Consider the following 26,813-nt stretch of genomic DNA (forward strand, 5'->3'; position numbering starts at 1 on the left):
ATACATATCTATACATATACATACATATATATCTACATATATACACACACATATATACACACATATACATATATACACACACATATATAAACATATATATATACATATACATACATATCTACATATATACACACACAGCTATTTCGTATCAGTGCAATACGCTGTTTGTTAAAACGGTTGACTCCGCTCCTACGTGCAATAACAAATCAAATCATTCAGTTGTCTTTGCTCATATGTAATTTTAGAGCTGGACGCCTGGCATCTTTTTTTGGCCACAAGTTCGTTTCTGTTTGGTGTGAGGTTCTGTGTTGTGGACATTCTCAGGATGGATTGCAGGTGCTCATCAGTGAGGCGACTCCTGTGTGCTGTTTTGTTAGTCTTTATCACTGAGAAGAGCTTCTCACACAGATATGTGCTACCAAACATGCACAAGGTTCGAGCCGCATGTAGACGGACTTTTTTTGTTCTTCAAAGTCACCAAAGCGCCGTGCAAACTCAGTGCGCAATAACTCTAGCTTGCTAAGCTGCATTATGGGATCTGTAGTTTATTGTGTTACCAGCGCTTCATATACCCGGCTTTAATAACAATAATACAGTATATAAAATGATCTCGCCCTTGAGTTTGACACATATGGACTAAATAGAACTTGAAAAGATATATTTTTCAAATGTGATCGCGCAATTCAGATAGAGTTGACGCAAGACTACAGCCTGCATGCCTCAATGAGTCATCCTCCCCTCGCTCTTACTTTTTTACCGTTCATCTAATGAATACACTGAGTATGGCTTTACCAAAACAATCATTGATGGCGAATAAAGTATCCATTATTCGAGTATGTAGAGCGGGATATATATATATATATATATATATATATATATATATATATATATACCCGTATCGCAGCGAGAAGTAGTGTGTTAAAAAGGTAGAAAAAGAAAAGGGAACATTTTAAAAATAACGTAACATGACTGTCAATATACAGTATTTGTTTTGTGAGTGTTACTGAGTGTTGCTGTCATCAAGGATTTGATTATCATTATTTCTTTCAATCAGGTTCGTATTTGTAGGATGTGTTGTGTTCAAGTTACATTCCGTGTTTGTCAATCGTTGTAAAGATGACAGGTTTCATTCATCGATTCGTTTCTTACTGCATCAATAAACAGCTCGTCTTCTTCTTTATCTGAGACCTGACACACTGCATGCACGGGTTTTTTTTACAGTCTTCCTTTAGCGGGACATTTTTCTTTTTCCACCGTGTGCTTTGTTTCCACAGTAGCTGCATTTATGAATATGCTTATCAGACGCTTCATATTTTTTGCTGCCTTTTCAATTGTGTAATTCGGTTTTGTTCAGCTCTTTGGAACTATTGCTTTTTATCTGTGCACTGCGTCAGTTCACGTGAGCCACTCGGTGTACTTGCATCGAAGGTTCCCAGCTGTACTGGTGCCATCTCGTGCTATGTCCATAGCGTTATTTAATGTTACCTTAGTCCTGGCACTTAAAACTTTCTCTCGCAGTTTCGCTGAGTTTGTGTCAAACACCACCCTGACCATCTCATCTTCCTCTCCATAAGCACAGTCCTTCACCCGTGAATATTTACCCGTGGCAGTTTGCTATTGGATTGCCGCTGACGGACGGCCTTATATGGGCAGGCACTAAATTACAAACGCCAGCGGCAGCCTGTCTATGAACTTAATTTAAAGTGTAGGTTTACATCGTGCTTTGTTTCCGAAGTAGCAGAACTCATGAATATGGTTGTATATGTCACTCGCTCGCTTCTTATTGTTTCGCTGCCTTCTCAATTATATAATGCATGTTTTCTTGAGCGCTTTTTTGAGGTCTTCCTGGTTTTCTATGTACTGCGTGATTACGTGGAAGGCGTGATGATGTCACACGAAACTCCGCCCCCACGGCGTTGAAGCTCATCTCCATTACAGTAAATGGAGAAAAACTGCTTCCAGTTATGACCATTACGCGTAGAATTTCGATATAAAACCTGCCCAACTTTTGTAAGGAAGCTGTAAGGAATGAACCTGCCAAATTTCAGCCTTCCACCCACACGGGAAGTTGGAGAATGAGTGAGTGAGTGAGGGAGGGAGGGAGGGAGGGCTTTGCCTTTTATTAGTATAGATTCACCAGACTTGAATTGTAGGCTAAACTGTTATCATTCTTGTCACTAACTGAGGCTTAATGTTGGTTTAATTTTCATAGATAATGTATATTATGTCATATGTTTTATATTCACTAGCGATTTCATAATTTTGAATGAGGCCTATGTTTGGTGGCTGAGTCCTTGTTTGCTGTGCTTTTAATGTGATGTCCTGATCTCTCTGTGAAATTCAAAAATTTCCCACTTGAGATGCTAAACTTAAGTTGAGTTAACCTGATAGTTCACTGGTGAGTTTCTGGGGCAGCCTAAATATGTGAAAGGGTTTATTGAGCTGGTTGATTGTACCCATGCTAACTTACCTCTATAGAGCCTTTGAAAAGTATCCACCCCTTTAGAAGTTTTTGCTTATTATACAACATTGAATCATAATGAGTTAAATTTTGCATTTTTGGCACTGATTAACAAAAGACTTTTTAATTTCAAAGTGAAAACAGATCTGTTCACAGTTGTTGAAATTGATTACACATATAGAGCACAAAATGAGTGATCCCATAAGATTTCACATCCTTTAATATGACACTCCTAAATCATCCCTGGTGCAGCCAATTGGCTTTAAAAGTCTCAGAATTTAATTCAGTGGAAATCACCCATCTATAGTTTCAGTTGTAGCTCTAAATGCACCTGAATGTGGAAGGAGTAGCTTGTCAGTATGGTGACCTAAGCTACACAATGAAGAAAAAAGAAAACTGCACGGGAAATGACGGAAAAGCATAAGTCAGAAAATATCCAAGACAATCAATATCCAGTTAGATCAGTCATTACAAAATGGAGAGAGCATGGCAAAGCTGTAAATCTGCTAGAGCAAGCCATCCACAAAAATTGAGTGATCATGCAAGAAAAGGGCGAGTGAGGTACAGCACCAAGAGACCACTGAGAACTCTGAAGGAGTTTAAAGCTGCAACGGGTAAGACTGGAGAGATTATGGCAGACAACAACTGTTGCCCGTGTGCTTCAACAGTCACAGCTTTATGGGAGAGCCACAAAGAGGAAAAAAAATATGCATGACATCTTGGGAGGCTCTGAAGTCAGCTTGAAGAAGGTTTTGGGGTCTGGTAAGAGAGCAAATTAGACCTTGTTTAGCTTTCAGACTGAACACTGCACATTATTCAAAGCACATCATCCTCTCATATGAAGTGAAGCACGGTGGTGGCAACATCAAGCTGTGGAAATGCTTCTCTCCTACAGGCCCTAGAAGAAGTGCTGGGAGGTATACCGGTTCATACCGAAAACAGGTTTTTATTTTTGTTATGGTATGGATTTTTCTTATACCGCAACACCGGTTTAAATAGCCTAAACAACGTTCGGAACATGGAGCAGCGGGAAACTGTTTAAGGGGGGACCTTTTTCAATGCTGCACCGCTAAACAAGCATGCAACAGATTACATGAGTTAGTGGAGGTATTGAGCAGTGAAAATGTACAAAGAACATTCAGAAACTGAAGCTGTAGCAAATGATAAAGTTGAACATGATGACACAGAAGAACTTTTGCCGAAAAAAGGAGTCTGTTGTCTGGAGATACTTTGGTTTTAAATTGTCGGATGTGGACCAAACAACTATTTACTGCTATAGTTGTCGCCGGAGGTGGCAACACGAGCAGTTTGCAGTACCACCTTAGCCACAAACATGCTTTGGAGTTCCATGAATGTATGGAACTAAGATTGGCACCATCCATGTCCTCAGGTTAAAACTGAAAAAGCTACAGGACATTCGAGTCATTACAATCCATATGCATAGCCAACGTGTCAATGTTAACGTTAATAGAAAGTGTAGTTGGTTTACTAAAAATATTTACTATTTATTCTTTTTCCAAGACATGTTCAGTGCAATACAACTTTTGACAAGCACCTCTGGATATTTTGCTAAATCTAAATGCCTCTTTGGATGGTTCAAAACATGTTGTCAAAATTATAGTTTAAATTGTTTTCAAAATTTGTTCGATAAAAAGGTTCTATATTTTGACTACAACTGTCATGCAGTGTGATTCCTTCTCTTCATTAGTGCCACCCCCTTGAAAACTATCACTTTATGGGGCCATGTAAACCTGTATTAATACTTGTGTGCACATTAAAATGTTTTTTTAGTACAATGTACAATTCTCATGACAGTGGAATAGGTTATTCTTAGCCAGTCTACTACAGTAACTGCAGTGGAAAATGTGGTTAACATTCACTCATGCATGGGGAAAAAAAATACCATTAAATATCGTGAAACCGGTATAATTTTGAAAAATTCCGTGGTGTAGAATTTTGGTCATACTGCCCAGCACTCCCTAGAAGTCATGTAAACTCAGCAAATGATGCACCTTGGGAGAAGATTTGTTTAACATTAAGGCAAAGCATAAATCCAAAGCTGTACAGGAACAGCTTGAAAATAATAATGTGAATGTCCTGGAGTGACTAAGTCAAAGTCCCAGCTCTCAAGCCATCTGACAATTTGTGGTTGGACTTGAAAAAAGGCTGCTCACTCCTGATTGCCACACAACCAGACAGCTTGAGAAGCGTTGCAAAGAAGAATGGAGAAAAATGTCAGAGTCCATATATACAATGCTGATAGAGTGAGACCTATGTACACAGACTCCGGGCTGTCATGGCTGCCAAAGGTGCATCTGCTAAATGCTGCCTTGAAGAAGGGCATCTATTATTTTGTGTTTTATATTTGTAATTCATTTAGACCACATTAGAGATCTGCTTTCACTTTGATATTAGTCTTTTAACTGTTGATCAGTGTCTAAAAAGCCAAAAAGAAATCCACTGGAATTCCATGTTATATAACAATAAAATATGAAGACTTTCTGTAGGAACCATATGCAGTAACTAACATGTTCTGAATGTAGGGTGAGCAGTATAGCCAACCAAAATGCCAAAGAAGTTGTGAAAATAAGAAATTATCAAAGTATATCATAGAATCATTTATTTGTTTTACATATAGAGTAAAACACTATAAAAGCTATGAATTTGCATATTTTCTAATCGGTTATTGGCTCAATGCATTTTTCATCTAAACTTGCCATTTTCAGATTAATTTGAGAAGCTGCTAAATAAAATGTCTGCATAAAGGACTGGGAAAGCATTACTGCAATTTTGGATTCAGTGTTGAGTCCCACCTACAGTATGTGCTGGTTATCCCTTTCCTCACAGTCCTCTGTGTAGAATCACTGATCAGTGATGAGGATTTTAACTTCCCATTGTGGGTTGTAGTGACTTTGAGCCATTTTGTCAGTCATAGCCTTGAGAATGGCTTGTCTTAAATGTTTGTTCGGACTGTTCGTTCAGATTAAAAGAGCTGAGCCTTTACAGTTTAAGCAAAAGAAGATTAAGAGGTGACATGATTGAAGTGTTTAAAATTATGAAGGGGAATTAGTACAGTGGATCGAGACTTGTATTTTAAAATGAGTTCATCAAGAACAAGGGGACACAGCTGGAAACGCGTTCAGGGTAAATTTCGCACAAACATTAGTTTTCTTTACACAAAGAGCAATAGACACTTGGAATAAGCTACCAAGTAGTGTAGTAGACAGTAAGACGTTAGGGACCTTCAAAATTCGACTTGATGTTTTTTTTTGAAGAATTAAGTGGATAGGACTGGCGAGCTTTGTTGGGCTGAATGGCCTGTTCTCGTCTAGAGTGTTCTAATGATTGAATTTGGAAGCCTTCCTTGATTTCACTTATGTACTCCTTTTCCTTTTTAGCTGGTGTCTTCAGACAGCCCACTGCCAGAACCTGCTCCTGCTCCAGTGGAGACCAGACCAGAGCCATCCCCACCGCCACCTCCTCTTCCCCCTCCGCCAGCTGAGCGCACGGGAGGCATTGGTGATTCCAGACCCCCTTCTTTCCAGTAAGTGTAATAAATTAAGCAATTCAAGAATCGCAAGTATGCACATGGGATTTAGACAATGCCCAGTAATTGAAGTTCTTTTTTTTCTGGAACTCGTGCCCTGAAGTTTAGTTAAGGTGAGCTACCAGTTGTTTAGTTTGAGTAGATTCTGCAGTTATGAGACTAGTATTTGGTGGAGGTTAGACCAGGATGGATATGGGGGTGTGCAAGTATAGGCTAATTTGGGTCAGTATGTCAATTTGTTCACCTTGTATTGAGTGGGATTACATTTGCTACAGCCCATCATCAACAGGATTAAAACTAACCTGTCTCCCCAGAGTCTCATTCAGATAAATCCAGTTTTGTATAGTGCCCTCACCAAGGGGAGGCACAGCGAGCCATTACAAGTTCTCAGGTAAAATTAACTTATTAACTTTACTAGGTGCATAATGAGTACACCAATTAGTTTGAAACTAATTAACGCAAATGGAGCCCAGCACTGTTTGGCAGTTAATTGATGGTTGAATTATGGACAGTTGGCAACGGAGGAAAGGAATAGAAAACCCCCAGTATCCCCAGAGAAACCAAACATCTCTACAGTTGAACATAAATAAAGAGAAAGTTAAAGACAAAGTCTTGCAGTCATAGTCCTAGAGAAGACAGAGAAAAACAAACATGACACTCAAAAGATTTTAACTGTTTCTGGGCCGATGGCGACTTTTGTCGAAATTTAGGGGTGGAGGATGGTAATCAGTTATAAACTGCGACAGAACTCGCCCTCGCATTTTAGTTTGACTCTCTTTGCTAGAAGGAAAGTTAAGTAGCTTCGCTGATTTAACCTCGATTTCCTGTGCTTGCATGAGTAGCAAAGAGCAAACAACCTCTAAAATGGCATCAACCTCTGGCGAGAGACCAAAGTGAATGTACAAAGCAAAATACTCTATGAATGTTTTACGTATTATCACTGATCCCGACTCTGACTTGTCGGACTTGGAATTTGATGCATGTGATCTGGAGATGGAGATCAAAAAAGAAAGTAAGGTACCAGCATCAGCTGATAAGTCCCCAGCTGATCGTGGTGCTCAACACATTCATTTAGCTGATACGCCTACAGCAACATTCGCCTGGGAGGACCACCACTTATGATGACAAGAGGTACAAACCAGTTTTACGTCACACTGCAACTGCTACCACCTCCCACCTGCTGTGCAAAGACAGCCAGGCAGCCAGCCCACCGTGCATTCCCGCTGGCCATCAAGGCGCCCCTGCATTGCCACTGCAGCCAGAGATGCCGGACATGCGCCAACAGCAGCCACAGCACGTAGCAACAGATGTTTTATGTTGATTTATGTGTGAAACCATTGCTTTTTTCGCTTTTCAGAAAATGTAGTTATTAGTAAAAAAAATATTCAGCCCTAAAAGAGTTAAATGTGCTGGGGGGGTGCCACTGTAACCTCCACCAATGTGCAGCATCCACCTGGGTGACATGACTACAGCCATTTTGTGCCAGTACACTTACCACACATTTTTTAGGTGGTGAAAGGGTGAGAATGGTAGTTAGGCAATGAAATCAATGTTGGCTGCGTTTCGCTTAGAAATCTTATAATATAGCAGCTTCAGTAACAAAAGAGAATGTACTATTTCTGCATTTGTTGCAATAGCAGAACTCTTCTTAAAATGTTTTACTTTTCGTGGGTATCTAACTAGCTACTGTAGTCTCTAAATATATTCTCTTGTTAAATAATATTTCTGTCACGCAGTGTTACAGTTTAAAACTTACCTTGGTAAGCCTAATATTTTCATAATGGGCACTTAAGAAATGTTTGGTAAATGCCGCTGCAAAACCAACATATTTGCTGGCATCCTTATCAGTCTTTACACTCACACATACGTTTATCCATTAAGCATGTGTTTTAGTTCTGAGGATGCACTGAGTGGTGCATTTTCAAGATGGTTCCCTTCCAAGACTATCAAGTGTATTCTCATGTTAAATACAGTATAAAAAAATTCAGCAACGAAACAAATGAGACACACACCAAATAGCAGTTTAGCCCAACAACAGGCTCGTTTATTTAACAGCAACAAATTGTCTGTGTGTATCCTGGTAAGCCCAACATCACTAGTCACGTTTTTCTGTTGTTACTGGCCCAGTGTCACACCTGATAAAATATCAATCGCAAACATGGCACTTGATATAGCTACTCTGGCTATGTCCCCATTGTGTAGCACAGTTAGGATCTCTCATTGTTCTTCCCTCTGTCACGTTCTTTCCCTGTAACCCACCAATTCCATAGGGCTGCTATTAGAGGGTCAGCACAAGTTGGACGGTTGGGAGACAAAGTCAGAGAGGTGAGATTGCATTGGTGTGGACAAGTGCAGAGGAGAGACGCTGAGTATAATGAGAGAAGGGTGGTAAGGATAGAGCAGTCAGGCAAGGGGAGAAGAGGAAGGCCTAAGAGGAGGTTTATGGATGTGGTGAGAGAGGATATACAGATGATGGGTGTAACAGCAGGATGGAGAGGACAGGAAGGTATGGAACAAGATGATCTTCTGTGGCAACCCCTAACGGGAGCAGGTGAAAGAAGAAGACTGAAGTTCTATGCTTGCATTCCCAAAACTTTCCAGTCTTGTAGAATGTAGCGTACACATTCCCAAAACTCATCTTATATTTTCTGACATGTTGCTGACAGTTGGACATCTAGTCCCATTCGTCATCAGGGCAGCCAGCAGGGTGGTACAGTACTGTAATATCTCCATGAGACAATTTAATATTTAAAAATATACCTGTATGGTAAATGTATTGTGATTACTTTTATGAAATGATGCTCGGGTCCTGCCTGCCTGCCTGCCTGCCTGCCTTTCTTTCTTTCTTTCTTAAGCATGTGTTATGAAACTATTAAATCAACTAAAACGTTTTAAACAGTATCATCAAAATATTATAGTATATGTATTAAATTGCGGTATCATACTTTTTAGATATTAGCTGATTAAACAAACTCACAGTGTAACTAGTATTTAGGGAGTCTACCACTATGGTAAAAATGCAGAAATAATAACTTTTGTTTTTGAAGTCTTACACTCATTAATTTATGATATTAGACTTTTTTTTAGCAAAATATGATCAATTTTAGTTATTTATTTATGCTCAGCTTAAGTAAATCTACCTTTACACGCACACAGTGTCCTGTCGCCAACACTTTCCATTTCAGACCTCCAGCCAGATGCCACCGAATGACATTTTCAGGTCCTGTAGCTGAAGCAGCAACAGAGGGCTTTGCCGCTGGATGCCTTCAGTTGGACTTTATTGACATTATCTGTACACTACGGGGAAAGCCTAACATACATCAAATCAATGATGAGAAGAAGAAAAGGAGAAGAATTCAAGCCTTCAAAATCGATTCCCCCCTCCCCCCAAACTATTCAGTGATGTTACTGAACTGTAATTTTATAAAAGCAGAATTTAAAAATGTTCTTTTTTTTTTTTTTTTGTTCTTCAGCCCCAATGTTACAGGTAGTCAAGAAAATTTGGACGAACAAACAGAAACTGAATCGGTGGTGTCTTCTCGACGAGAAAGGCCACGGAGGAGAGAAAGTATGGAACAGCATGGTAAGTGTACTGACAAGGATAAAAAAAAAAAAAGTGTTTGACTACTTTAGTGAACATTAAGTTCTAAATATTTTGCGGGCTTCTGTTGAATTTTGTAAGGTGCTACTGTCAACTATTTAGGTAACTTCTGGGATTCTGTGAAGTGTTTCCCAACATTTGTGTGAAATTTACCTTTAACATCTTCCATGTGGTTTTTAAACTAACTGTGCAAAGACAGTGTGTGGTCTTTAGTCTTTTTTTTTTCACTATTCTTTTAACATTTTTTTTTTTTTTTTCGGCCAGCTAAGCACTAGCAGGCTCTTTGCAAGCACACTCAAAGTCTATCTAATGAAAAACAGCGTTCTGTTTTACATTCTAGACTTTGTGTAGACACACAAGCACCAAAAATACTTTCTCCAGTATCACACAGACAGGAGATGTATTTTTATTGGCCAACAGTCTGTTTACACAAACTTGCTCAGAAAACAAAGAGGTGAAGGAAAAACGTCAAATTTGGCTTTGAGAGCTGCTTAAGACCTTTACTGTCTACAGAAGCACATTGCAGTCACCAAAGAAATAATACTGGGGGACATTTTCACGTAATTATGAATTAAAATCTCATAATTAAGAGAAAAGGACCTCATAATTATTACTTTGTATCTCATAATTATGAGGCAAGATCTCAATTGTGACTTGGCATCTCATAATTTCAAGATCAGGTCCTTATCTCGAAATTTCAGGATTCTTATCTCGAAATTTCAGGATCCTTACCTCGAAATTACGAGATGCTTAGTAATGTTTGCTAAATGATGATAATCGTGAGATACTAATTCATAATTACAATATTCTTATCTCATAATTATGATGCACTATGTCATAATTATGAGATCCTTTACCCCTACAATTAGACATGTATGGGAGAGTCGCACACTAGTTAAGAGTTAGTCACTGGGCAGGTCGCTGGAAAAATCTTGTAATGTGACATGGCCTATAGGGTCATAGCTCTTACAAACTGCACATTTGGAATAGATATGTAATGTTTGTCTTTCTTGCTACATTTGGTACTTAGGCAATGTTTTCTAACGTTGTATCTCTTATTCTCCTACACTGTTGTGAAGTGTGTTGTCAGCCTTTCATCACCACCCTCGGGGCACCAGTTGAAGTCTTGTACCACACAACACCAATAGTTCACAAATAAAGTGGTTCATGATTCCACTTTAGTGAAAGAATAAAATTTAAAGGACAAAACAAAAAGCAGTTTTCTAGTGCTGGTTTCGGTCTTCATATTTTTCTGGATATTCAATCGCCCAACTCCCACAGACTCTCCCTGGATCCTTACATGTCACATTAAGCCGTCACAACTAAAAGGCTAGTAAATGTCGACACTTGTCTAATGAGAACGCTGATGCTGCACTGCATTCGCTAACAGCTGACTTTTGGGTTGCATTGGTGACAGCTTCAGGTTGAGGTCTGGTAAAACATTAAGTCTGACTGGGTATTTTGTCTTTGCCGCAGCAAGTAACATACAGTGGTGTGAAAAACTATTTGCCCCCTTCCTGATTTCTTATTCATTTGCATGTTTGTCACACAAAATGCTTCTGATCATCAAACACATTTAACCATTAGTCAAATATAACACAAGTAAACACAAAATGCAGTTTTTAAATGATGGTTTTTATTATTTAGGGAGAAAAAATCCAAACCTACATGGCCCTGTGTGAAAAAGTAATTGCCCCCTTGTTAAAAAATAACCTAACTGTGGTGTATCACACCTGAGTTCAATTTCCGTAGCCACCCCCAGGCCTGAATACTGCCACACCTGGTTCAATCAAGAAATCACTTAAATAGGAGCTGCCTGACACAGAGAAGAAGACCAAAAGCACCTCAAAAGCTAGACATCATGCCAAGATCCAAAGAAATTCAGGAACAAATGAGAACAGAAGTAATTGAGATCTATCAGTCCGGTAAAGGTTATAAAGCCATTTCTAAAGCTTTGGGACTCCAGCGAACTACAGTAAGAGCCATTATCCACAAATGGCAAAAACATGGAACAGTGCTGAACCTTCCCAGGAGTGGCCGGCTGACCAAAATTACCCCAAGAGAGCAGAGACGACTCATCGGAGAGGTCACAAAAGACCCCAGGACAACGTCTAAAGAACTGCAGGCCTCACTTGCCTCAATTAAGGTCAGTGTTCATGACTCCACCATAAGAAAGAGACTGGGCAAAAATGGCATGCATGGCAGATTTCCAAGACGCAAACCACAGTTAAGCAAAAGAACATTAGGGCTCTTCTCAATTTTGCTAAGAAACATCTCAATGATTGCCAAGACTTTTGGGAAAATACCTTGTGGACTGATGAGACAAAAGTTGAACTTTTGGAAGGCAAATGTCCCGTTACATCTGGCGTAAAAGGAACACAGCATTTCAGAAAAAGAACATCATACCAACAGTAAAATATGGTGGTGGTAGTGTGATGGTCTGGCGTTGTTTTGCTGCTTCAGGACCTGGAAGGCTTGCTGTGATAGATGGAACCATGAATTCTACTGTCTACCAAAAATCCTGAAGGAGAATGTCCGCCATCTGTTCGTCAACTCAAGCTGAAGCGATCTTGGGTGCTGCAACAGGACAATGACCCAAAACACACCAGCAAATCCACCTCTGAATGGCTGAAGAAAAACAAAATGAAGACTTTGGAGTGGCCTAGTCAAAGTCCTGACCTGAATCCAATTGAAATGCTATGGCATGACCTTAAAAAGGCGGTTCATGCTAGAAAACCCTCAAATAAAGCTGAATTACAACAATTCTGCAAAGATGAGTGGGCCAAAATTCCTCCAGAGCGCTGTAAAAGACTCATTGCAAGTTATCGCAAACTCTTGATTGCAGTTATTGCTGCTAAGGGTGGCCCAACCAGTTATTAGGTTCAGGGGGCAATTACTTTTTCACACAGGGCCATGTAGGTTTGGATTTTTTTTTCTTCGTAAATAATAAAAACCATCATTTAAAAACTGCATTTTGTGTTTACTTGTGTTATATTTGACTAATGGTTAAATGTGTTTGATGATCAGAAACATTTTGTGTGACAAACATGCAAGAGAATAAGAAATCAGGAAGGGGGCAAATAGTTTTTCACACCACTGTATGTGTCATTTTCCAAAGAAATAGAGTGGGAAATGTAAGAAGCTTAAAGTTTTTAGATAAGAATAACTAATAAATACAACTCAACAAATTTAAACCAAAGAGCTAAGAAAAACACATTTCTAAAGTACCATCAAAACGTTATTCCATAGAACACCTTTCTCTTGCAGGTACCATTGCAATGGGCTTTGATGCTACTGAAGTAAAATAAAGATGTTTGTGCCAAAGTGACTTACTCAGTTTCACACACAAAAATTGGGATTGAATAAATAGACTGGTAACTTAAATCTATACAACTTAATTACAAGACCACATTATCTGTCAATCACTTGTCAATAAAAAAGAGCATCTTGTAACTGACACTCAACTGACAAGCAACTTTTACTTCTTTGACAGAGCTCATTTAACAGTAAAAATAACCTTTATTTTATGGAGCACCTTTTCATAGCAGTAAACCCCTGAAAGTGCTTTACTAGTACAGTTGTTTTCACTTTTATATATCATACAAACAGATGGGTTAAGTGGCACATGTAGGGTGAGACAGTCAGAGGCAACCTTTTGATTATGCCAATGGCTTATTTTGAAGGCTTAAATCAGTAAATCCTATTTCTAAATACAGGTCAAACTCCGTTAGAATGTAGTACTTGGGACTGAACAAGCAATTTGTTATAAATGGTGATTTTGTTATAATGGAATTTGCCCATAGCACAGTTTTTCAGTACATACATATGGTAAAGCTGACTGCAGAATGTGAAACTTCATGGCAACATCATTTTTACTTTTGTCAGTGTCAATGGCAGCAAGAAGTTCCAATTTTTCCTGTAAAATAAATTTTTGCCATCTGAGTTGTTCGAAATCCATATCGAAGCCCTGGGATTCGTTTCACTCATTGTCCTTAGCATGCATACGTCAGTATTGTTAGACTTCAGAATTGGGTTTGGAGAGTCGGGGTTACCCTTTGGTGTCCAGAGCATGCATCCCTTTAGTTACCAAAAACTGCTCCTCAGTGTACATAACATGGACTTTTCAGAGTGATCACTGCTAGAGTGTCCTTCAGTGTCCAGAATGCATGCCCCTTAACTTTCATAAAAAGTGGCCCAGGTGGCAGCCTATGTCACCTAATGAAACGTTTCCCAACCGGTGGGCTGTGGTTGACCCTCTAACTTGATTCATTAATAGATTCTTGCTATGTGGTGGAAGGAGATCTTCTTGAGAATAGTTGAGAATGCAGTAAAGAGTGTCTTACAAAGCAAGTCTTGTCATGGTCCATGGAGCAAGCATCTCAATATAGCACATACATCTTCTTTTATGTTGTTTCTTTTCATCATCTTAACATTACGTTTTTGCTAAGCTCCTCCTAATATGCAGAGACTTTACCACCATTACCTCATAGGCTGAGAAGGCATCCCCAGCATTTGATCAAAACCTTTTGATTTGTTTAATTTTTGTGACCTTGTTGATAATATAAACTTTTCAAAAGGATAACAAGAAAAGACAAAGGCCTCTTATGTATTAGCAAGAATAACTCCTAAACCATATTTTAATTATGCTTTATTATCTTTTTATTGTTTTAGTTTATTAGCTTACTGAAATCATTATACCTAGATTATAAAATAAAACAGCTACAGACCGCCAGAATGCCACGTGTAGAGCTGAATTCAAATTTGATTGACAGTTATCCTGCCCCATATCTGCTCACTTTGTCTGCATCTGCTGCAGTGCCCTTCGTGAACTCCGCTTCATTCCAAGAGTGTGACAAATGTTGAGTGAACTAAGTGACAGTAATGTGCAATCCAGTTGGCTGTTCTACAGATTTCCTGAATCATGATATTTCATATTTTTTTTATGGAAAACTAGAGGGCTTTGCCCCCTGCTCACTTCGCTCGCCAACCCCTTTCTCCCCAAGTAGACACGGCCACTCCTCTGAAACTCCTCCTAAAAGGTGATGCAATGGGAAACAAGTACAGTTTTTTCTTTAACCTCCTCTTTGCTCGATCCGCTGCTGGCTTGCTGCTGCTGTTCTGCATGATCTGCACTTCAATCTCCTACCCCTTTCTCCAAACCTCTTGAAACACCCCACCCGCCACGGGTAATAGGCAGTTTTGAAAAGGGAGGCTGAACGCACCCAAAGGAGACACGGCCACTCCTCTGAAACCCCTCTTAAACAGTGATACAAATGGGAAACAAATATACATTTTTTTTTTACCTCCTCTTTGCTCGATCAGCTGCTGGATTGCTGCTGCTGCCGTGCTGCGTGATCTTCATTTCGTGCAGCGCTTTGAACGTTTAAAAGTCTGTACAGCACCTTTTCTTTTGTCTCACTACGTTGTCGCTCTCGTCCCCCAGACATCCTCAAACACTATGCAATCTCTTTTCGCTGTTCTGTTATTTCACCGAGTAATATTTTACATTTGTTTGCGCTAATGCAATCTTTACTCTCATTTTTTTTTTAAACTTTCGAGTTTTCCTACTTCCATTATCTCTAACCTGCTCTGCATGTGTATCACGGGACTTGCTTCCAAAGGTTGTAAGTATGACATGAATTGTCCATCTCACGGGATGCGAAAGTGTCTCTCTGCCTCTCTTCAAAATATCCCTCTTCCAAAGATCACATCTCGTCGCAGGAAAAAAGTCTTGTATCGTTGCAAAATTTTTTTTTATAATAGAGAGATGGCTTTGCTGTAATGAATTTTGCAGATAAAACTGACTTCACTGTAATGAGATTTTTTTTAGCATTACTTCTACACATATGAAAATGGGTAAAACTTTAGAATAACCGACTTTCAGTAATTTCAAGTAGGGTTTAAAGTAGCCATGCACTAACATTACATCAATACTCTATATATTTTTAAATTATTGACTTCAATGTGTAGTTTTGTATTTTCAAAGTATGACTGAAACATACTGCTTAACTGAGTAATAAACGGTAGAGTGTGAACAAAACATACGCAGTATTGCTATGCTCCTTTTACTTCAGATGTCGGAGCGGGGATTGGTATAAGAAATATGACAAGCAGCTTATAACAGCTGATGATATCACACCAGAATTGACCATGTTCCACTAAAACATTCGGAAAACCAATATAGATGCATCCAGGAAAACCTTTGTTGTTTTTTGCTCCATCGGAATAAATAGCAGTTGATAACAATACATTATGTATTATTTTGCACATCCAAACACCATAGCAACATATCCATGGATGGACGTTGGACAGTACTGTGTGTATCAATGATTTAAAGAGACAGAAATAGACAGAATACTACAGCTTTCACTAAAGTTTGCAGTGTAAGTCACAATTTTGGATTAACATCATGATCGGCAGTCGGCAAGATTCAGACTTGACAGTCCAGCCATGAATTTCCGAGTTGTAACTCTGACTTAAGGGGGCATTTAAGTTAAACATTGCACACTTCTGTCTTGCTGGAATTCAATAAGAGGATAGAGGGAAGGTTCTGTCTAGTTTCAGCTCAGCTCCTTCTCACAGTTGCTCAGGCCAAAAGTGATGCCTCCTTCCGGGACTTTATGGCGGCAGGGCTAAATGCCTTCGCTGGGCTTCTCAGCACTGTGGGGATAGAAGGAGATGACAGTGTTAGCAGCAACACCCCCTCCCATCGTGATATGTTATTATAAACCTCGACTGAGCCTGTGAGGAAGTCCTCCGTCATGCATGCATGTATAACAATATATTACTATGCTTTTATGTATTTGTGTCTATATATAGTGTGTGTGTATACATATGTAAAATATTACTTACAGGACTTAAGTCATTCAGGTGGTAATCATTCTCTTTACCAGGTGGGCCTCGGATTAATGGACAGTCCAGGTTAGATCGGCACTTAGCAGGCTATGAAAGCGCCACCACCATGATGAGTAGTGAGCTTGAAACCACAAGTTTCTGTGACTCTGATGATGACGACACTATGAGCCGGTGAGTCTGGTTCCATTTTTATTCTTCATTCTAGAAGTGAACTGAGGCCTAAAGTTGAATATGAACTTTGTCGACTGAACTTTTGCACTCTCCGTACCAAATATTCCTTCATTGTGATAAATTGGAAAAATATGTTGTTCTTACTATTCCACCCCATATTTTTTTATCATTATTACTTTTAGAACCATTTTTGAATATAAGTTAACTTTTAGTAATTTTGCAACCTGCTCATTTGTAAACAAGGAGGTCTTTTTTAAAAAACAAAATAAAGTTAAAGAAGAAAAGCATTTCAGTGCGAATGCAGATTTAAGAACTTATTATTCTTTTATTTGTTTTCCCAGTTTTAGCAGCTCTACAGAGCAGACCACTACCTCACGCCTTCTAAAGCGACACCGCCGTCGTAGGAAACAACGCCCTCCACGTCTTGAACGGGTAAGAAAGACGCAAATGGCAATAGGTGGTAAAGATCCTTTTGACATGGCAGACATTTCCATTTAATGCAGACTGAATGTCTTTTCTGAATACATACATACAGAAACGACTGAATGGAACTTTCCAATACAAGAGTGTTAAGTGACATTAGTAGATGCGAAGGATTACATTTTTACCCCGATGTGTTGTAATCGCTCTCACTTATATTACTCACTTCCTGTCCTTTATCTTTCTTTCTACCAAACACATAAGGTGTGCTACCATCATATAATGGGTTTTCTCCAGTAGCACTTTATTCATTTGTCCCCACATGGAGATTTGTCTTTTTACTAAAGCTTGGTAAGTAAATATTATTTATTATTATTATGGCAAATCATTTTCTCCTTATCCACTACCTCTAGCAAGTCCGGAATACATCCCATAACTGAGCCTGCCTTTTTAATTAACTTACTGATTCAGTGGGCCCTTCTTGAAGTGATATTATAAAAGATGTCACTACCCACATTAAAAGAACTCCATCTGCTAAGAAGACTCTGCTCTGTCCTTTCTTGTATAGCTGTTCTCTGTTAAGAGATCATGATTTGGCCAGATTTTCCAACTTTCTTTTTGATGTAGGCATGTGGGTGTGCTCAAGGGATACTATGAGTGGGATACTTCCATTGCTTTGTAATTCTCATCTTTATATCTCATTATCAGTGGGGTATTGAAGCAGAAATTCTTAAAGCTATTCTCAGGTTTAGTCCTAGGGGCCCACTTTAGCTACTGTTTATATATATATATATATATATATATATATATATATATATATATATATATATATATATATATATATATATATATATATATATATATATATATATATATATATATATATATATATATATATATATCCCAACCAACTTCTGCTTTTAATTGGGCCTGTTTTTATTGAGCAAGCTGTTATTTCCCATTTTTTCTGTTTTGGTGTTAATCCAGAATTATAAAACTGGGTTTGCTGCATTGTTAATGATAGCAAACATTTACGTACTGTATGTAACAATTTTTTAAGATTTTTTTTTTTTTTTTTTGTCATTATCCTCATGATTTTTATTTTGCTACAGAAGGAAATGCTTATTCATTTACAACAACAACATTTATTTATATAGCATATTTTCATACAAATAATGTAGCTCAACGTGCTTTACATGATAAATAAAAGGGAAATAAAAGACAAAGTAAAAATTAGGATAATATAACACTAACATAGAATAAGAGTAAGGTCCGATGGCCAGGGAGAACAGAAAAAAAACTCCAGACGGCTGGAGAGAAAAAAAAAATCTGCAGGGGTTCCAGACTATGAGACTGCCCAGCCCCCTCTGTGCATTCTACCTAACATAAATGAAACAGTTCTCTTTGTATTTAGGGTTCTCTTGGAAGTACTTGATGATGAGGGTCATGTAGACTTCTCGCTTTTAATCCATCAATGTAGAAACATAACAGTGCTTTGATTAGGTGGTGATGGCACCGATCGCCACCACAGAAAACCTGGAAAAGAAACAGAAGTGAGAGTAGGGGTCAGTACGGATTTTAGAGCCACCATGAATAGTTATTATAATGAATTGAATATGCAGAGTATCAGGATTAAATGAAGGTGAAGTTAACAGAAAGCCATGTTAAAGTAATATGTTTTCAGCAGTGTTTTAAACTGCTCCACCGTATCAGCCTGGCGAATTCCTATTGGCAGGCAATTCCAGATTTTAAGTGCATAACAGCAGAAGGCCACTTCACCACTTTTAAGTTTTGTTCTTGGAATTCTAAGCAAACACTCATTTGAGGATCTAAGGTTACGATTTGGAATATAAGGTGTCAGACATTCCGATATATAAAATGGAGCGAGAATATTTAAGGCTTTGTAAACAAAAAGCAGTATTTAGTACAGATTTAGTTCTGTACCAGCACACATTAAGTTCATAACTCTCCTGTTTGGCTTCAGAATATTCAACGGGTTAGCGTCTGTGCATTTGGAGACACTTGTGAGGTCCTGTGTACCTTCTCAACCACTCAGATCTGCCGGTGAACAGCATCCAATGATGCTACCTATGCGTGGCATGAAATCTCAATCCAAAAGCTTTCATGTGTTTTTCCTTGCTGGTGGAATGAGCTGCCCACCTCCATCTAAACTGCTGGCTCCCCACAATGTGTTTAAGAAGTCTTTTCTCCTGTTCTTTGAAATCTTTCTAATTGACAGAGACTGTGATGGGTTCTTGCAAATAAGAAAACATTAACTAGTGTTGTGTTCTGCTTTGTTTAGAGCTCTTTATTTATGATGACTAGTAGTGAAAAGTCAAGCAAAATGACATTTTATTGGCTAACTAAAAAGATTGCAATATGCAAGCTTTCGAGGCAACTCGGACCCCTTCTTCAGGCAAGATGTACTTGTGGTGATTAATATTCTAAACTTGTCCTGTAACACTTGCACCTAAACAGTCTCCCAGACTATTAACGTGACTATGTTGACCACTATTGTAAATTGCTTTGGATAAAAACATCTGCTAAATAAATAAATGTAAATGTTTTTCCCAGGTGCTCTGGTTATTTAAGCCATCATATACTAATGAACACGCTAGGGGGTATGACATTGAATTAGCTACAGCATTCAGTGCCATTTGCCCCTGAGGTATACAATTAAGGGAGCAAACTCTACAGAAAAAAGTGAAATAATAGAGCAAAAAAAGAGTTCTGAGTATTTAAGGCTTTATACAAAAATTCAGAATTTCCTATAAATGTAAATCTCACACTACTATGCTTATCTAAATGTATAATAAGAAAAGAAACTAACAAACAAGTTGGCAAATTAAATAATGACATCAATTAAAAGGAAAATGACTCGCTGATTGTAAAACTGATGGGAAGAAAAACCATGAAGCTAAAGTGGGCCCCCAGGACTGAACCTGAGAACCACTGTCATAAGAGGCAAAATTAAAAGATCAAATTAACCAGCACACATCCTGAAATCAGAAAGTGGATCTCTTAATCATCCATGCGCCACATCTGTCCTTCTGCCTTCTACATTTCTGCTGGTGCTCTCATTCTTACGAAAAATGAAAGCACACAGACTTTGAAAACATTTTTGCATTGGGACATATGCTGAAACCATCTTAGAGTCTTAGTCATTTATATATATATAATGGAAAATAGGATTCCAAACATGGGCAAAAAATTACAGATAAACTGTTGATTGAAATAACAAAGTAGTGTAACTGACTAAAGTTGATGTTTATCTGTGAAAAATCAAGTGCATTGTTTCCTTTCACATCTTTTAATCGATCCATTTACTTGTCCTGCTTGTGGGAAAGCTGGAGCCTATCCCAGCTAGCATCGGGTGCAAGGCAGGCATAATCCCTAGTCTGGGTGCCAGTCCTTTACAATGTACTTCAACGTCAGTTGATGAATTTTGCAACGCTATTCATTGTCATTTTGCCATTGTTCAAGTAATGTTTATGTCATAAATACAGAAGAAAAGTTTTGTTGTTTATCTCAGTTTGATTTTTTTATGTATTTTTTTTTTTTTGGTGTTTTGCAGACATCTTCCTTCAGCAGTGTCACCGACTCGACAATGTCACTCAACATTATCACTGTGACTCTCAACATGGGTGAGCATCCTTTGTTTCCCCCTTTTCACGCTATGGGCCTGGCATTTAGTTGATTTGTGATTTGGTGGTCACTTTCACAAGAAAAGCTATCAGGACATTGGTGGTCTAAATCGAGGTATGCACCACTTAACAACCATGATGTTTTCTTTGAAATAGGATGTTATCTGATTTGGACACTGTGCAAGCACCATATTACTGTATATACAATACTTAACAAATCTATATGGAACATTCAGTTTACACCAATATAACATGCGATATGCGAGATTGGGTGCTACTGTCCACAAGTTGAACCATACACTGTTATACAGTAAGCTTTGGATTTGTAAGTAGAGAAAGTTCATATTAAAAGAATGATAGTAAGTAACAGTACATTACTGGCAGCTTAGTCACTTTGCATATAAGACATGAGATACAAGAGTTGCGTGTGGGAAGCTACTGCATCCACTACAGCCCGTTCTCCAAACAGGATTCATGAGCTCTGTTATAACCAGGGCTGTGGAGTCGGTAGATAAATCCTTTGACTCTGACTCTCGATTTCAACTGCTTAGTTTCTGGTATTTCTGACTCCGACTCCTCTGTATTTAATGTGCCAATGTATTTTCCATGTTGGTTAAAGGAAGGCAACATACTACTGGACAGGAAGCTGACTCTCTACCAGTTTAAACAAAAGACATGAACCCCTGAACACACATCAGGTCATAGCACACACATCCACCTACACCTACATCATTCCACTTGTTTACACTGAAATTAACTTGTTAAACACATTATATCTGAAATACATTACAAAAGGTGTTTTCATTTTATCATCATCCAGATTACAATATGTGAATGTCAGATTGTATAATAGCTCAGCTGAACTTCACACTAGTAGTAACACAACTATGCAGTGGGCTTTATTCTTACATCAGAGAAGTACTTAATTATGACTATTGTTTGTGAAATGGGACATTTGAACTTGACGTATTTTTTTTTCATTACAATTTAAATTTATTAGGATTCTGAGTCAGTACATTTTTGCCAACTCCGACCCCAACTCCAGGTACCCAAAATTGTTTCCGACGTATATACGGTTGGACACTGTACGAATGTGCATTATGGAGCAATTATTATTCATGAAGACCAAACATTGAATTCCCACACTGTAGATCATGCTGGGAGTGCATCATTGGAGTGGGAAGTCTTCCCTTGAAACAGTGTAGAAGGTTTGTGACTGTAGATTACATATATCCTGAGCCCACTGTTGTAACAATTTCAGAGCCTTAGGAATTTGGACCTTACATTCTTTTTACTTTTCTTGGAATTCGCACACAGACTTCGTCCTTTATGGAGCCTGTTAAGTGACATAAGTAAAAAAAAAAAAAAAAGTGTGCGTGTGTGTCTATATATATATATATATATATATATATATATATATATATATATATATATATATATATATATATATATATATATATATATATATATATAAATCCACAAAGGGACAAAATGAATTACAGATCTTAAAATAGTCTTTTATTCCTGAACTTTTAATACCTATCAGGTGTCATCATCAGAGGAAAATGATTAGACATGCATATCTCATTATATGCTAACAGTCTGCCTGGGCTCGACTCTGCGACTGGTGTTTTGTTTGAACCTTTGGCACTGCTGCTCACTCCTGCTTCCCCTTGAAATTATAGTGAGTATGTGATGTGATATTTGTGTCTGAAAAAGTCAAAAATAAAAGCAACTTAAGTCATGTACAATCTTATGTAGGGTCTTATGAAAGATGGCTTGGTGACACATGGGTCCTCAGTATTTCTGTTACTCTAAAAACAACTTAATGGCTGCATTATCTAAAGATTATTGTAGCTGAACTTGTCAAGTGTTTCCAAATAGTTCAAAATATAGCTACCAGAAAGGCATTCCACCAGGTAGTATAATTCATGCAAAAACAGAAAAACTTATTTTAAAAGTTTTAGTGAAATTCAAAGCAAGCAATTTACACAAAACATGAAGAAGAAAGGTGACAAAGCACACCAAAGAAAAAAAAAAGACTTCTCGTCTATGATATTCCAGTAAGGCTTAAGTGTTTTTAGGTACATTTCTCTGTTTCACACACTAGGAGCATACGAACAATAACGTACATATGATGCGTAATGGTCAGAAACCTCTATGCCCTTAATGCCTTTCTATTTGGCAGTTCATGTTTCTTTCTGGATGTCTAACTTCAGTCCGAGAGCATTCTGTTGTCTAAATATGGAAATACAGCAAATCATCAAGGATCCCCTAACCCTAACACTCCACATCCAACAGCTAACAATAGCACAGAAATCTTTGTAATCACTTGAAATTTATTATTATTACAAAATCAATTTCAGCAACATGATACTGTAAAGTGGTATTATAATATGTTTTATGTACACTACTAATACGTGTAATTACATTCTATTGGCACTGTTGTTTTTGAAAATGGCTCACTGTACAAAAAACTCCAACTTTCAAACCAGCTAACCAAGTTTAAGAAGGCACCTGAATGTTAGCCCTGTGCACATTTTCTTACCTCGTTCATTCTCATTCTAGGCTTCAGGGGTTCATATTAGGACTCTGCCTTTGTAACTGACAGGTCACATTTGCTCAAATATTTACTTTTGCTTTTGTTCATACATAATCCCGACCAAATAAATTACTGGTAATTTCTTGGGATAGCTACCATGTGTGACCTACAGGGTAATGTTTGATTTTATGCATGACCCTGGCGTTTGCATCTTGTTTCAGAGAAGTACAACTTTTTGGGAATAAGCATTGTTGGTCAGAGCAATGAACGGGGAGATGGTGGAATCTATATCGGCTCCATTATGAAGGGCGGAGCAGTTGCTGCTGATGGACGGATCGAGCCGGGGGATATGCTGCTGCAGGTAAGATGAATTGCCTGTAGTACGTTTGCTTCCTGTGAAATCCAGATGTGTGCTTCAATTTTGTGTTTTCTTTTGGGTCTCTGTTCTTCTGATGAAGGAAATATGTTAATGTTATAGTTATATAGTTGGGATTTTTATGTGACACTCTCCACATACTTTTTTAATGCTACTAATTGGGCTTCTCATGTTACACTGCCAGACAGCACTGCTTTCAAGATGGGGAGTGATCAAGCGCAAGATGTCTGTGAATTGTTCCAAACTAAAGAAACCTTAGATCCCGATGGAACTGAAATAAAGTGCAGTGCCCTGCTTAGCAGACAGGTTTTGCTCACTTTCTTCTTTTTATTTAATCCTACAGCACCAGAAATGCTTCTGTTCAGCGGCACATGATCAGGTTTCAGTAATTACCCCAAGCACACACTTTTTTTTTTTTTCCAGGCTGCCACTGTTCTCATGTCATTTCTGTTTGCTGCTGTTGTGCAACAGATGCCTCTGGTGCTGTAAAGTGAGCATTTCATGTGGGTGGTAATGCTTTCCAGAACCTGCATATTTGCTCATTTTTATATAACCTTTTCCCACGCCTTTTATTTAACCTTTTTCCCACCAGAATAGCCATGCCGGCTGTGGTCATAACATCAAGACGTATTCATTCTTGGTAACGAACAAAGTGCAGCTGTCCAGCTGCCTTGCCTGCCGTGCTACTGTGGTTGGGCTTATAGCTGTGTAATGATTCTGTGCTGTACCTGAGGGAGTATAGCTGACCATGATCACTGCCCATTGTAGATTCTGGTGAATTTAAAGAAATAAATATATACCCTTCCATCAACTTAAAAAAAGACAGTCTTTTGCCATACCAAAAGTTTATGAAATAAAATAAATGAAAAAATTACCATACCAGTACTCCCCTTCATCAAAACTTAATGGCAAAATATGTTTGTCTATTTCATGTAACTGACCTTTCTTTCTTTTGTATTTTGGCTTCCTTACGACCTCATCCACGCTGTTCAAACAGGTAAACGATATCAACTTTGAGAACATGAGCAACGACGATGCAGTTCGGGTACTGAGGGAGATCGTGCACAAGCCTGGGTACGTAAGTTTGTTTCGGTTTCTGTTTTTGATGGATTTAAAAGATTTGGTGAGAGATAGGATCTTCTTCTTCATTTCTCAAATAAGGACAGATATTCCGACCAGCCACAACATTAAAACCACTGAGAGATGTAGTGAATAACATTCAATTATCTTGTTATAATGGCACCTGTCAAGGGGTGGGATATGTTAGGCAGGAAGTGAATAGTCAGTTCTTGAAGGTGATGAGGTGGAAACTAGAAAAACTGGACAAGCTTAAGGATATGAGTAACTTTGACAAGTTCAAAATTGTAATGGCATGAAGACTGGGTCAGAGCATCTTCAGATTGACAGGTTTTATGTGCTGTTCTGAGTATGCTGTGGTTAGTATCTGCTAAAAATGATCATATGAAACAGGGTTATGGCCACCCAAGGCGCATCGATGCACGTGGAGAGCAGATGCTATCCTGTCTGGTCCGATCCCACATAAGAGCTACTTTAGCACAGACTGCTGAAAAACGTAATGCTGACCATGAATGAAAGGTGTCAGAACACACATTGCATTGTAGCTTACTTACAGCGTTACAGTGCCAAAGCGAAAGTGCCTACGGTGAGCACATAAATATCAGAACTGTACTATGGAGCAATGGAAGAAGGTGGATTGGTCTGTCGAATTACTTATTCTTTTAGATCATCTGATTGGCCGGGTGTGAGTGTGTCATTTATCTGGGTGGGGGAGAGATGACCGCAGGATGCAGTATGGAAAGTAGGCAGGCTGTCAGAGGCAGTATGATGCTCTGAGCGAAGTTCTGCTGGGAAACATTGGGTTGTGACATTCATGTGGATGTTACTTTGACATGTACTACCAACCTAAAGATTGTTGCAGACCAGTAAATTCTTTTCTTGGCAACGGTATTATTTAATGGCAGTGTCCTAGTAGAATAAGGCGCCCTACCATAGTGCAAAATTGTTCAGGAATGCTTTGAGGAGCATAACAAAGAATTCAAGATGTGGCCTCCAAATTTTCCATATCTCAGCCTAATTGACTATCTGTGGGATCTGTTGTAAAGTAATTCTGATCTATGGAAGGCCCACAACTTAAGGGACATAAAGGATCTGCTGCTAACATCTGGATGCAGATACCACAGGACACCTTGAGAGGTCTTGTGGAGTCCATAACCTCAGTGGGTCAGAGCTGTTTTGGCAGCACAAGGGGGATCTACACATAATTAGGCAGGTGGTGTTAATGTGCCTGATTGGTGTAAATAATCTATTAGGATACAGATGACCATAACATCATTCAATCTGTTTTAAAATATTAATACTAATTTTTGAAGCACATTACTATAATCCTGGCAAAGGAAGATACTATGTTCCTTAAAGGTTGATTATATTTTGTATACTTGCCCTGATACTGCATTTTCATAGTTGTTCAGTGGATTTATCTTTCACCAGTAGTTGCTTCTTTATCTTCTATAGAATTGGGTAGTGGTACCCTGTACCCTGTTATTGGACTGAAACACAGTTTTGTGCTGTTGTCAATGTAAAATTACACCTCTGACCATAAGCAAAGTTCAATCCTAAACCCAAGAGTTTATACATTTATTTTTAGGCAGAACTAAAATCTTTATACAGACAGGATAGCTGTTTCTCATATAACAAGGTAATGTTTAAGTATTACATTATTCCATTACTTACAGTACCAGCTGTGCTACCCGCTTATGATGAAATCTAAGTAATCCACATAGACTTTAGGTTTAACGTTTGCAGTGCACCATGCAATGGATATGTCTCTGTTATATGCCATTTGATATGGGATTTGTAAAAGCAGTGTTAATGTTTGTGATGCTCCATTTGTTGGAATGACAAATGCAATGCATTTTATTACTGCAAATGTTTGTGATGCACCATCTTTTGAAATGACAGAGACAGCAACCAGATGGACCCACAGACACTTATCTTTTTATTAAGTTGGATAAGATTTTAGTAGAAAGAGAAATATGAGAGGCCAAGATCTGTCCATTCCTGCAAAATACTATTATGAAGAGGAGACAGAGGTTGGGAGCATGCGCTGATAGCGCATTGCTGTACCCACCACATGACGAACCACCTGGAATGGGATCTGAGTGCAGCAGGTGACATT

The 26,813-nt window shown here is 38.5% G+C and overlaps 1 protein-coding gene across 2 annotated transcripts in view; it reads left to right on the forward strand.

Annotated features, from left to right (window-relative positions):
* dvl2 (dishevelled segment polarity protein 2) overlaps nucleotides 1-26,813 on the forward strand; it is a 154,731-nt gene that overhangs the window by 84,782 nt on the left and 43,136 nt on the right. For both annotated transcript variants that reach the window (XM_039746912.1, XM_039746911.1), the window contains exons 3-9: nucleotides 5,860-6,005; nucleotides 9,482-9,591; nucleotides 16,503-16,635; nucleotides 16,977-17,067; nucleotides 20,630-20,699; nucleotides 23,463-23,602; nucleotides 24,615-24,691. In XM_039746912.1, coding sequence (XP_039602846.1) covers nucleotides 5,860-6,005; nucleotides 9,482-9,591; nucleotides 16,503-16,635; nucleotides 16,977-17,067; nucleotides 20,630-20,699; nucleotides 23,463-23,602; nucleotides 24,615-24,691 — 767 coding nt within the window. The remainder of the gene's footprint in view (nucleotides 1-5,859; nucleotides 6,006-9,481; nucleotides 9,592-16,502; nucleotides 16,636-16,976; nucleotides 17,068-20,629; nucleotides 20,700-23,462; nucleotides 23,603-24,614; nucleotides 24,692-26,813) is intronic.

Source organism: Polypterus senegalus, chromosome 3, assembly GCF_016835505.1.
Source record: "Polypterus senegalus isolate Bchr_013 chromosome 3, ASM1683550v1, whole genome shotgun sequence".
NCBI classification, from domain to species: domain Eukaryota; kingdom Metazoa; phylum Chordata; class Cladistia; order Polypteriformes; family Polypteridae; genus Polypterus; species Polypterus senegalus.